Source organism: Microtus ochrogaster, unplaced genomic scaffold (assembly GCF_000317375.1).
Source record: "Microtus ochrogaster isolate Prairie Vole_2 unplaced genomic scaffold, MicOch1.0 UNK33, whole genome shotgun sequence".
Taxonomy (NCBI): Eukaryota; Metazoa; Chordata; class Mammalia; order Rodentia; family Cricetidae; genus Microtus; species Microtus ochrogaster.
The window spans coordinates 2,840,663-2,853,092 of NW_004949131.1; the positions used below are offsets into that span (position 1 = coordinate 2,840,663).

General features: G+C 43.3%; 1 protein-coding gene across 1 annotated transcript in view; it reads right to left on the minus strand.

Annotated features, from left to right (window-relative positions):
- Positions 1-12,430, minus strand: part of LOC101995809 (collagen alpha-4(VI) chain-like) — a 99,619-nt gene that overhangs the window by 40,998 nt on the left and 46,191 nt on the right. The window contains exons 19-20 of the mRNA XM_013354218.1: positions 2,095-2,148; positions 1,882-1,917 (exon numbers count right to left, since the gene is read on the minus strand). Coding sequence (XP_013209672.1) covers positions 1,882-1,917; positions 2,095-2,148 — 90 coding nt within the window. The remainder of the gene's footprint in view (positions 1-1,881; positions 1,918-2,094; positions 2,149-12,430) is intronic.

The window sequence follows — 12,430 nt, forward strand, 5'->3', positions numbered from 1 at the left end:
AGCTAGCCAATAAGAGGCTGGAACTAATGGGTCAGGCAGTGATTAAAAGAATACAGTTTCCGTGTAATTATTTCGGGGCATAAGCTAAGCTAGCCGTGTGGGCGGCTGGGTGCCAGGGGACTCAGCCCCGGCACTCTAATTTCAACACCATGTCTCTAAAACATGAGTGGAGTGTGGTCAGACTGCATCTGAGAGAAGCCTACAGGCATTAAGCTGATTGTGTACAAAATCTTCAAAAGAGCATCATAGTCTTTGATTTGGGCATTAGATTTGAATCAGTCAGTTGTGGGGTCTCCGGCGAGTTCCTTCCAAGTTGCTAGTTGATCTGCTAGGCAAGAGCTTTAAGGCAGAGATACACCCCAGACCAGTTTCTACTTTTCATTTTGAGACAGTCTCACTAAGTTGCCCAGGCTGGCCTTGAACTCACTCTGTAAAAGCTCAGATAAGCTGACCATACTCTGGGGCTAGAGCACTGGGACGTACATTAGTATATTGCTAAACTGGCTGATACTGTTTGAACTCTCTGGGAAGCTGACTCTGGAAGTGGGGCTGGCCCACTCCCCCATTTCAGACCTAAGCATGTTTGTCTGAAGGGGTCATCTCAGGCCCCCTTGTCTGAGGATGGGTTGCCAATTCCCAACTCTGTGAAGAGGGCAGGGAAGAGCAAAACAGCCCAAGAGTGAAGCATTTTATCTTGGGAACAGTTAAATTAAAAATCATCCCAATAGAAGTTACTGCTGTTTATCCTGTGATGTAGGAAGAGACCACTTGTTTGTTCCAGCCGCCCAGAACCAAAATAACCACACAGAAACAGTATTAATTAAATCACTGCTTTGCCCATTAGCTCTAGCTTCTTATTGGCTAACTCTTACATCATCTTAATCTAACCCATCTCCATAATCTGTGTATCATCACGAGGTCGTGACCTACTAGCAAAGTTTCAGCACATCTGTCTCCAACAGCAGCTCCATGGCTTCTCCTTGACTCCGCCCTTCTTTCTCCCAGCATTCAGCTTAGTTTTCCCTGCCTAGCTAAGTTCTACCATGCTATATGTCCAAAACAGTTTTTTTTTATTCATTAATGGTAAGCGCAACACACAGAGGAGGCTCCCATATCACTTTGGGGGAGGGGTAGTCAAAAGCTCAGCCATGGGAAGCTCATCCATGGAGGCAAAGTGACCTGGGAATTGCCAGGTCATTGCCTCAGCTTCCCCTGTTGTTGTCTACTAAACATCGTGAATGCCGGATCTGAAGATACCATCCCCAGAGCTTCCCCAGCTGATTTCTGCTGGATGTTCCAAACACCCAATTTGATGACAGTTTGCTCTGTATGTATCTTTTGCTTTTTTATTCTTTTGCTTTGACTTGCTATGTACTTCATAACTCACTCATTCTAAACCAAAAGCAATGGCTATTGTAGGTCATTCTCCTGACCCTATGGAACAGGAGCAATGGGAAGAGTTCCATGAGCTGACATGGGCAAAGCTTCTAATGGGTAAAACAAGATTCCTCCCTGGAACAGTCCCCAGCCCCCTATCAAACTACATCCACTCTCCTCTGGAGACACCCTGGCCTCAGCCCTTTCCCTTCATCTCCACAGTGTGTGCTTGTTCGTCCACATACAGGGAGCCCTGGCCTTCACCCAGAAATGTCTTTTTATTCAGAAATGAGAGAGAGCTCTTCTCTAGAGGATTTAAATTTCATTAAATCCTAATGAAATTTAGTGTGTGGAGGCCATTTTAACCTTTCCCTTCTTCCACAATAACTTCCCAGTGATCCCTGTGCCCCCTCAACAGCCAACCAGCACTCCCCCTTGACCTCAGAGAGAACCATAAAAATAGGCCTTACTTGTAGAAAAAGAGAACTCTCCAGAAATACTGACCTTCAACCCTGGCAGGCCGTGTCTTCCGGGTGATCCCTAAGAGCACAAAGGAAGAAAAGATCTCAAAAAAGGAAACAAGAGCACAAAGGTGTCTCGAAAAACCAAAAAAAAAAAAAAAGGAAACAAGTTAGCCATGCAGCAGCCTAGCCCTCTCTTCTATTACCCAGGTCTCCTGCAACGGAGTCCGCCTCCCCCTCCAGCAATTACACCTACCAGAGGTCCTGCACTGCCTGCTTCCCCCAGACGTCCATGGAAACCAGCACTTCCCTGAAAAGTAAGAGAATAATGAAAGACTTGTTTAAATGCCACAGAGTATTGTGGGAGAGATATTCAATCACACTGTGAACCCCAAGTGTGTGTTTGCGTTAATTAAATAAAATCAACTCAGGAGGCTGAGTTAGCAACTAGTTGACAGAAAGTAGTCATAGAGACTCAGAGGGTTTCTATAAGACAATAGAGACCACCGGAGGTAGTTGGGAGGGACTTTCTGTGGTGTGTGCTTTTTGTTTTAGCAGAGTGAAAGGGGACACTCTTTCAGAGATGCCAGCAAAGCAAGAAGGGCAGTTACTCAACCTCTCTGAGCTAGCAGGTTTTCACCCCAGCCTTTGACTCCCAAGAGTTATTAATAAATAGAATGATAAAGTTGTTTTTTTTTTTTTTTGGTTTTTTGAGACAGGTTTTCTCTGTGGCTTTGGAGCCTGTCTTGGAACTAGCTCTTGTAGACCAGGCTGATCTCAAACTCACAGAGATCCGCCTGCCTCTGCCTCCCGAGTGCTGGGATTAAAGGCGTGCGCCACCACCGCCCGGCCGAATGATAAAGATTTAATGAAAAACTGTATTTGGTGGCAGTGACATAGCCAGTGCCTGTGGGAACAGAATTCCCTCCAAGCCACAGCCTGAGCCTCCAGGCCAATGCCAGAGACGCGGGCCAGTCACTGCAGAGTCACAGTTGCTGGCTGAAACAGCAGTAGATAAAAGCACAGCCTTTGTGCCGACGGAAAAACAACAGAGTCCTGGTTTTATTCTGTAGACTTGTGTTGTCCAATGCCAAAGCTGCTGGCAATATGTGATGATTCAACTTAATTAACGTGAAATAAAATTAAAAATCAGCACTGGCTACATCCCAGGGCTCAACAAATATATAGGGCTAGTAGCTGTCATACTGGGAAGTGTGGAGACAGAGTATCCATTGGTCAGCACTGCTCAACAGCTAACCTCCATCCCAGTGGGTGAAGTGCTCACTGTACGTTCAGATCCCCAGCACCCACAAAGAAGCTGAAGCAGAGGTGTGTGCCTATAACCCCAGCACTGATGTGTGAATGACAGGAGCTCACTAGCCAGATGGCTTAGCAAAAACAGTGAGTAGTGAAAGACCTTGTCTCAAAAAATAAGGTAGAGCAATTGAGGAAGATACCCAACACAGATTTCTCACCTACACACACACACACACACACACACACACACACACACACACACGCACGCACGCACGCACGCACGCACAGAGAAGTAAATGTCATTAGATTCTTGTGTTTCTGAATAGTGATATAGTCGCTGTCCTTCCCTATGTCCCTTTGACAATAGCACAAGGTTCACTATGCTAGTCTGTGACAGCAGATCAAATGCTCTTCAGCAAGCCATGTTTGGTATCTAAACATTCTGGCATTTCCTTTCATGCAGGCGCCATGCATGGTCCTGAGTGGCAGGTAGGAGGAGGCAGGAAGTTGTGTCTCTGGTCATGAAGGGACCAACAATCCCTAGTAATGATAGAAAGAATGGTCTTACAGCTACCAGGAGAAGGACCTGGTGCTGTCACCTCTGTGGAGTCAGAAGAGGGGACGCACGTAGAGAAATGGAAACATCATAGGGTCCCAGGAAGGAATCCACAGATAACCATCAGTGAAGTAGCTGCTACCTCCGTGGGAAGAGTGAGGGAAGTTAAATGCAATACTGAAGCAAAAACTATCTCATTACTGTTGTTTACAAAAGACTAAATTCTAGAACAATTTAGCCCACAGTACTAGTAGGCTGTTAGTTAAATATGGAACATTTATTGAAATATTATTTTAAAATACTTATCAAAATACAAGAAAAGGGTAAAAAATTCAAAACAGTTGCATGAGAGGGGCAGGATATGTTTGAATAGACCCATTATTGATAGCTCTCTCTCTCTCTCTCTCTCTCTCTCTCTCTCTCTCTCTCTCTCTCTCTCTCTTTCCTCTCTCTCTTAGGGTCTCACACAGCTCAAGCTGACCTTGAACTTCAGATCCTCCTGCCAACCAATATTGGGATTCCTAGCATGTGCTATCACACCTGGTTTCTGTTTCTATTACTGTGACAGACACTCATCCTAACGCAGATTCACAGGGATCTTACAATCCTCTGCCTCAGTCTCCTGAGTGTTGAGATTACAGGTGTGAGCCACCAACTCAGCTCATTATATCTTTTCATTAAATATTTCAAGGACTTTAGATATTGATTTACTTTCAATATTTAAATAGGTTCTGATTTTGGTTTAAGATCACATGAGAAAAATATACAAATGAAAGTGGTGTCCACATGCTTGAAATGGCAGCATTGTGAGGAGAAACCACCCAAAAGATGCACTGAAGCATCTGCTGTCCACTGGTCCTCTGTGTACACTGGCTGGGAGACCCTGTTCAGTTTGACTTTTCTATTCGGAATTGCCTTTCCAGGATGGCCGACTCCTTGTCATTGTAGTCTTTGTGGAGGCCCAAAAATGTGAGCCTATCTCCATCCTGACAGATGGTCAGGATGTGTAAGCGTGTCTGCTCCTTCTTTTGTATTGTGTGGTCACCTGGGGAGTGGCTGCCAAGTGTCCAGGACATTTGGACTAAGGTGGCTTCACTGCCTAAACTACAGAATGTTAATGACTTGATGCCTCAAAGGGTTAAAGCAATTAACTCTTCCAGTTGTCCTTTGTATCATATTAAAGAAGTCTTTTGTTGCCTTCTTCCCCTTTTGTACTGGGGTATAAAAGCGTATGGAAAATTAAATGTGGATGACTTCAGAATTCACTGGAATGTCCTCTCGGCACTGTTCTATGGTTTCTGTTTTATTATCTTTACATGCATCTTTGTATTCTTTACTAATATTTCTAAATCCCCATGCCCCTACTCTGGCAATAGCTGTTTTTGTCGAGGCCAGTCCCCAACAAGTCTCCAGTATTCCAAAGTTTCTTTTTAAATGTTTTTTTAAGGAATTAAATGTGTCATAATAAAACAGTGCTCATTGTGGAGCTGGGGAGATGGCGGCGTGCATAGAGCGCTGACCAGGGAGCTCAGAACGCCAGCACCCAAGGAAATGCCAGGTGGGCAAGGTATCCTCCTGTAATTATAGGGCTCCGAAGCAGAGACAGGGGATCCCAGAAACCAGAAACCAGGTTAGTTAGACTAGTTAGTTGCATTTGACAAGCTCTGAGTTCTTCTGAGAGACCCTGCTCCAATGACAAAGGTGGAGAGCAGTCTAGAAATATCCCTGATATCAGCGTTGGGCCTCCCATATACATGGGAACACACATCCATACACGCATGCACAGAACACAAAAACACTGCATAAAAATTAAAGAATACAAACTTAGAAAGAAAATCTCAGACTCATTCTTCTTCTATGGTAGTGTGGTAGTTTGAATGAAACTGACCCCCATAGGCTCAGAGATTTGATGCTTAGTCCCCACTTGGTGAACTGTTTAGAAGGATTAGGTGGTATGGCCTTGTTGGAGGAGGTGTGTCACCAGCAGTGGGCTTTGAGAGTTCAAAAGCCCACTCCAAGCCCAGTGTCTTTCTCTCTCCCTCTGTCTGTGGATCAGGAGGTGGCTCTCAGTTTCTGCTCCAGCACCATACCTGTCTGCTTCCTGCTGTGATGAACATGGACTAACCCTCTGGAACTGCAAGCAAGCGCTTCGTTAAATGCTGCCTTTTATAAGCATTGCCTTGGTCATGGTGTCTCTTCATAGCAATAGAACAGTGACTAAGACAAGAAACACTAGGAACCAATTACTTCTTGTAAAATTCCAAAATTTTTCTGAATGCTCAAGAAGACATAAATGTATGTTTTCATAAACTCAGGTGGGATCATATAATAAACACTGTTATAATTTTTTACTTTTCATATAATTTCTTGGTGGTCCTTAAAATCAACACAAATAATAAATCTGTTTGACTTTAAGTTTATCAAGTACTTAAGAGGTAAGGGGATGATGTAAATATTAAAGTAGAAAAGAAAAATATTCAGGTTAAAGGTTAAAGCAAGGATGGGGGCAAGAGGGACAGGAGAAGAGAGGCGGGTACATTAACCAAAACTAAGGCTGTATGAAAACTCTATAGAAAACCAACTACTTTGTAAGCAAATTTTTGTTAAAAAAAATATATTTTTAAAAAAGGAGTTTGGGGGGCTGGAGAGATGGCTCAGAGGTTAAGAGCATTGCCTGCTCTTCCAAAGGTCCTGAGTTCAATTCCCAGCAACCACATGGTGGCTCACAACCATCTGTAATGAGGTCTAGTGCCCTCTTCGGTGAGTAGGCATACACACAGACAGAATATTGTATACATAATAAATAAATAAATTAAAATAAAAAACTTATAAAAAAAAGGAGTTTGGACACAGTGCTTCCCCTAGAAGACATGGGTTATGAGATGTATATCTCAGTGTCGAGTGTGGGGTACATACTTACAAGTTATTGGTTAGAAAAGCACTTGAGACCACCAAAACAACATAGACTATTACTACTTCTCTTTACCGTGCACCAGAACTAGACAATAAAGCCCTATAACTAAAGACACAGCACACCTTGATTGCAGGGCATGAGAACTCAAGCTGGAAATGATCTGAAACTTCTTCCTTGGTTACTAGCTTTCACAGCACCAAAAGTTACCCTGCAGACCACTGGGGGAGGAAAAGTTATCAATGGTAATACATAGCATTAACCTCTGAATTCTGCAATACCACCTTGTCAAGTAGAGTGTTCACTGGTGCAATACTGGAATGAAGGCTGTGGGGATAACCAAGCATTTCCTGGTTAGATTTGAAGCCTCCCTTTCAGGAGGGAATCCATGACTGGCTCCGTAAACCTGGTCAAAAGCCCATAACTATGGAGGTCATAGGCCCTAGAGGCAACCTACTACTGTTGTTTTGATAAATGGAAATGTTACCAAACTGTACTCTAAATGCTTTTGCTTGTACCCACATACCTATTGTTGACCACACCAGAGAAGCTTCTTCTGCAGTGGACAGCAGTGAAGACAGAGACTCATAGCTGTCTAGATCAACCCTCTAAGACTCAGGCTGCAGTGAAGAAAAGGGGGCAGGAAGTATATAAGAGCCAGAGACTAGAGAGGAATGCTGAGAAATGCTGGATGTCTTCTGGATACAAGATGGCCATTGCACACCTGACCTCACTGCCGATATTGTTACCCACACGAGATCACGCCAGCAAGGCCAGTCAACACTCCAGCGGTAGCACTGGCCCGACCAGTGGGTTCCAAAGCAAATCCAAGGAGGAAAAGACGTGAAGGCGAGAACGGCACATGATGGGAAGGATTTGGAGAATTGGGAGTGGACATGGCCAAGACACCTTACACACAAGTATGGAACAGTCAAAGTTAAATCATCTTCAATTTTATAAAGTAGTGTGTGGTGTGGTCCTGTTCTTTTAAGGCAAATTATTTAAAAGAATAATTTTATCCCAAATAAAGAAAAATGACAACTCCTTATTTTTTAAAAGAAAAATACTCTACTAGGTGTCTAGAGACTATCCCAGAATGGAGCTATGTGAGGAGAGTTCTGAGGGCTTGTGAGAAAACAAGAGTCCTGTGACCTCCGCTCCTTCTAAGCACAGCTTTGTTCTTAGAATTCTGTGTTTGTGTGCCCCTCCCAGGTGTAAAGAGAGCGGGTTTACTCAGATAGCCCATCATCTCACTATGGATATTCAGATAATGTTCCTGGGCAAGGCTCTTTTGTGATCGTATGCAGCTTGAACTCACGTGAGCTCTGTCATATGACCTTGATTAACTCTAATTCTCAGAATATAAATTGTCTGATGCTCTAAATAAAGTTGGCTACTGCATGAAAATTTAGTCTACCTCATCTTTAGACTCCATTCTCATGGATCCCACTACCTCTAGGGGCTGGGGAGATGGCTCGGTGGGTAAAAAGCACCTAGGCCATGAGTGTGAGCATCTGAGGACCCCAGCAACCATAGGAAAGCAGAAGCACACATCTGTAAACCGAGTGCTGGGGAGACAAGGGCAAAATGGATCCCCAGAGCTCACTGGTCAGCCAGCTTAGCAAGTCAGTGAGCTCCAGAACCACCAGAAATCCTGTCTCGAATATAAGGCTGGCAAGATGGCTCAGCAGGAAAGGGCGCTTGCTGCCAAACCTGACGACCTGGTACCCACATGGCAGACAGAACCAACTTCCACATGTTGTACTCTGACCATCACGTGTGTACCATGGCACATGCACATGTCCTCCCTCTCCCCTCCCCCATGCACACAATGCACACATACATTAAAATATAATATGCATATGTTACACACAAAACCATTTTTAACAAGCCCGTGGGATCTTATCTGATTTCCTCTGCTCTCAGCTACTGGAAATATTGATAATTTTCTCCTCTACACCTTTTCTATGTCCTCACAGTTTGTAGTAAATGCTTCTGTGAACTTCTTTTTGAAGTGGGCTGTATGTGGGGGAAAGACACTAAATAAAGCCTCTCATAACAGATCTGTACATAGCAAAGGGTTTTTTTCTCCTAAAAGATTTGTCACCTCACTTTGATAGCAGACAGCACTGTGCCGCCAGCATAGTCAAATGATTACTGGGACACAAGCTGGAGCCACTGGGTGAAAGGCTGCCACAGTCCTGGAGTAAGTGCCGTTCCTCAAACTATTTATTTATTAGAAAAGAGGTAAAATATACTCACAATAGAGAAAGCTGGAGACCATAGCTTAATGAAGGGGCCAGATACAGCATCACCAAAACCAAGCCAAACTCCTGAATAGCATTACTAAGTTATACGTTGAAAAGGAAGAATCAGTCTGCCTCTAGATATAGAGAAATAATCAGACAAGTGCTAATTGGGAGATGTGTAGCAAAAAAAAAAAATTGCTCAGGAATGCCAATGTCATCTAAGTGAATGAGCAACGTGCTGACTGCTGGGATTAAAGAAAAATAAAAAGGCAAGATGCCCTGACAACCATGGGCTTGGAGAACATTCCATGAGTGACAGTTCCAATACTGCACTTCATGCCAAGCTTGCACCAGTGAATGCATCTTACTTGGCAAGTTGGTATTGCACAATTCAGGGGTCAGCGCTGTGCAATACCATTGATGACCTTTCTCCCCAGCAGTCCGCACAGCACCACTGTCACTATGAAAGCTAGCCATCATTGTGCTCCCCCAAAGGAAACGTGTTCAAATTTAATCCCCATCTGAAGGAATCAGGGCATAGGGCCTCTGGGAGGTGAGCTGGGTCCTAAGGGTGGGATTGGTGCACCCCAGCCCTCTGTCTGTGAGGTGACAGCCAAGAAGGCAATGCATGAAGCAGAAACTGGGCTTTCATCACATGCCAAGTCTTCCAGTGCCTGGTGTAAAAATAAATGTTGTTTAATACAACCTGTCTGCTGTATTCTGTTACAGTAGCCCAAACTAAGACATGAGAAAAGTAGAAAAAGGTGACCGTGGACTGTGTAGAAAATAATATTGTTTATGTGTGGCACAAACAACAAAAATGGACTCAGAAGGTTGTGTGTGTGTGTGTATTGCATACACATACATAAATATGTATGTAACAAATATAATCAAAGAAAAAGGCTATCAGCTTGAGAGTTGGTGGGGCATGGGAGGATTTTGAGGAAGGGTAGTGGGGAGGGGCTGGAGGGAGGAAAAGGACGGAGGCAATGATGTAATTCTATTTCAATTTTTAAAAGTTTTAAAAAGAAAATAATGTATAAATATTTGGTTTCTGTAGTGTGAGTACTCTGTTGTGTCAGTATAGAGAGGTTTCCTTTATCCTAAACTATGCCTGTTGAATACTATGGGTAATGTGCTGTAATGCTTTCAATTGATCTTCAAGAAGCTCCAAAAACATCATACACATACATACATACACACACACGCACGCACTCACACACACTCACACACTCTCACTCTCTCTCTCACTCACTCACACTCACACACACACACACACACACACACACACACACATAAAGCAAATACGGTAATGGTTGCTATTCATTCCAGCAGTTACATTTAAATAAAAAGTTATACAACCTCTTCATGGACTATGTCAATAACTCAGAATGCAAAGGGAAAGAAATGCATACATTCTGGTGATAAAGGTAATGACTTTTTTTCACCATAAGTGTGGTCATAAGTTGAATACACTCTTGCAAACCTGTGTTTTTTTTTTCACTTACTACTATGTCATGGATGTTTTCCATAAGGAGAAAAGCTGTCTGGCTGAAGATGTGTCTCAGTGGTAGAGTGCTTGCCTATTGTCACAATGTCCCCATTTCAATTCCCAGGAGAAAGAAAAGGGGATGGGGAGAGGAAGGAGAAAAGGGGGAGTGGAACGGATAATATGTAGAAAACTGTTGGTGTCCGTGTCGGAGGAGCAGGAGGTGGCAACTGACTTCAGGGGATCAGCCCACCAGAGTGCAAGGCACTGATGGGTGAATCTCAGCTAGGCAAGACCCCAAGGGCTCAGCTCCAGAATGTCTCTTGCTCCTGCTGTGCCTTTATATGTTTGTCACTGCCAATTTTCTCTGGTTTCCAGCATGTTGTATGGTATCGGGGGATCCCCACTACCTTTAGTGTAGTGTGACTATCTCATGGAAATACCCCGTTCTACCGGGCATTTTTATCTGTGGATTATTATGAAGATGACTCTCTTAAGCTGTACTGTTTATCTAAAGCAAAGATTTTATACAATAATAGTGTTAGTTTAAATAGAATTTCGATGATGACGAGTTTTTAACAAATGTAGTAAAGGATTATGATAGAGGTTAGTTTAGAGAGAAAATTAAAGGTAGGATAAGATGCTGTCCCCGCCCCTGATGAAACAAAGGCTGCAGAAGGTAGAAAATAGGAACAAGAGATTGTCATGCAGCTCGGGCTTACGAGCGTCTCTCGAGGAGTCCTACAGACGATAGTTTAGGTCAATGATTAAGGAAAACAATTGAGTCCCAGGAGTTAGCTCAAGTTCTTTCTGATTTTGGAAAATGTGTTTCACAGGTTTCAGTGTGCATCATAGCTAAAGCAAAGCTCTAAATAATTGACTCCGTATGACTAGAAGACAAGGAATTGGATGGTTAGTTGAGATAATTGGACAGAATCCTGAAATGAGAAAAGGGAGACCAGTAACCTGCTTTTCTGACAATTATAAAAACAGCTGCCTATGGAAACAGTCATGGCTGAAAGGTTCTGATCTATAAGAAGCCTGAAAGATAAATGTTTAACTGTATGTGGGTTCTTGGGGATAATTTGTTTTTCACCTGTAATATGTAAAATGTTTAATCATGTAAAGGAAATGGGAAATACGCTGTTTTTTACTTGTACTCATTGTAATAATTCACTTAAAAAAATAGAATGCAGCCACACTGTGATTTTTATACTTCTTGAAAGAGTGTGCTAGGCATATAAGGTGTAAGGGAAAAATAAATAGGGTAGAAGGAAGATGTCAGGAAAAAGGCAGCAGGGAAACATCAGGGTAGAAAAACAGAAGGGACGAAGAATCGAGTAGAACGAGCAACAGAAAGAATAATTTTAAAAAAGAAGTTTTTATCCCTCGGAAGTCTGTGTGTTTTCTCACCAACTCTGCATCTCTTTCCCAGACCTGCAGAAGGCTGGACCCTCGGCAGAAGGCTAGACCCAGGCATGGCAGCTCATGCCTAGAATTCCACAACTTAGACAGCTGGAGCAGGAAGGTAGTCAGTGAGTTTGGGGCTAACCTGGGCTACATGGTAAGGCTGTCTCAAAAACAAACAACAAAAATAAGAAGTGTTCTTTGTTATGTTTCATTGCCTAACCCAACCGCACCACGTGAAAGTGACATTGAGTATGTAGGTGATGTCTTATCATTAGATGCTGACTATCTCAATATTTTACTTTTTTTTAGACAGGGTCTCATGTATATAACATGGATGACCTAGAAATCAATACGGAGCCAAGGATGAACTTCAACTTCTGACCCTCCTGTTTGCACCTCCAAAGTGCTGGGTTTACAGGCATGCACCACCACGCCCAGCTGGGGCACACTAGGATTCAAACCAGGGCTGTGTGTGTGCTAGGCAGGCACACTACCAGCTGAGCCACATTCCCATTCTCATTTTTATTATTTTAAAAATCACTGCAATGGTCATAATTGGAGCTAAGTGTTGCTCTTGATCCATGATCAGCTTTGAGGAAGATACCCAGTGTCAACCCCTGACCGCTACAGGCATGGGAATATACAAATACACACACACACACACACACACACACACACACACAGAGAGAGAGAGAGAGAGAGAGAAAGAGAGAGAGAGGG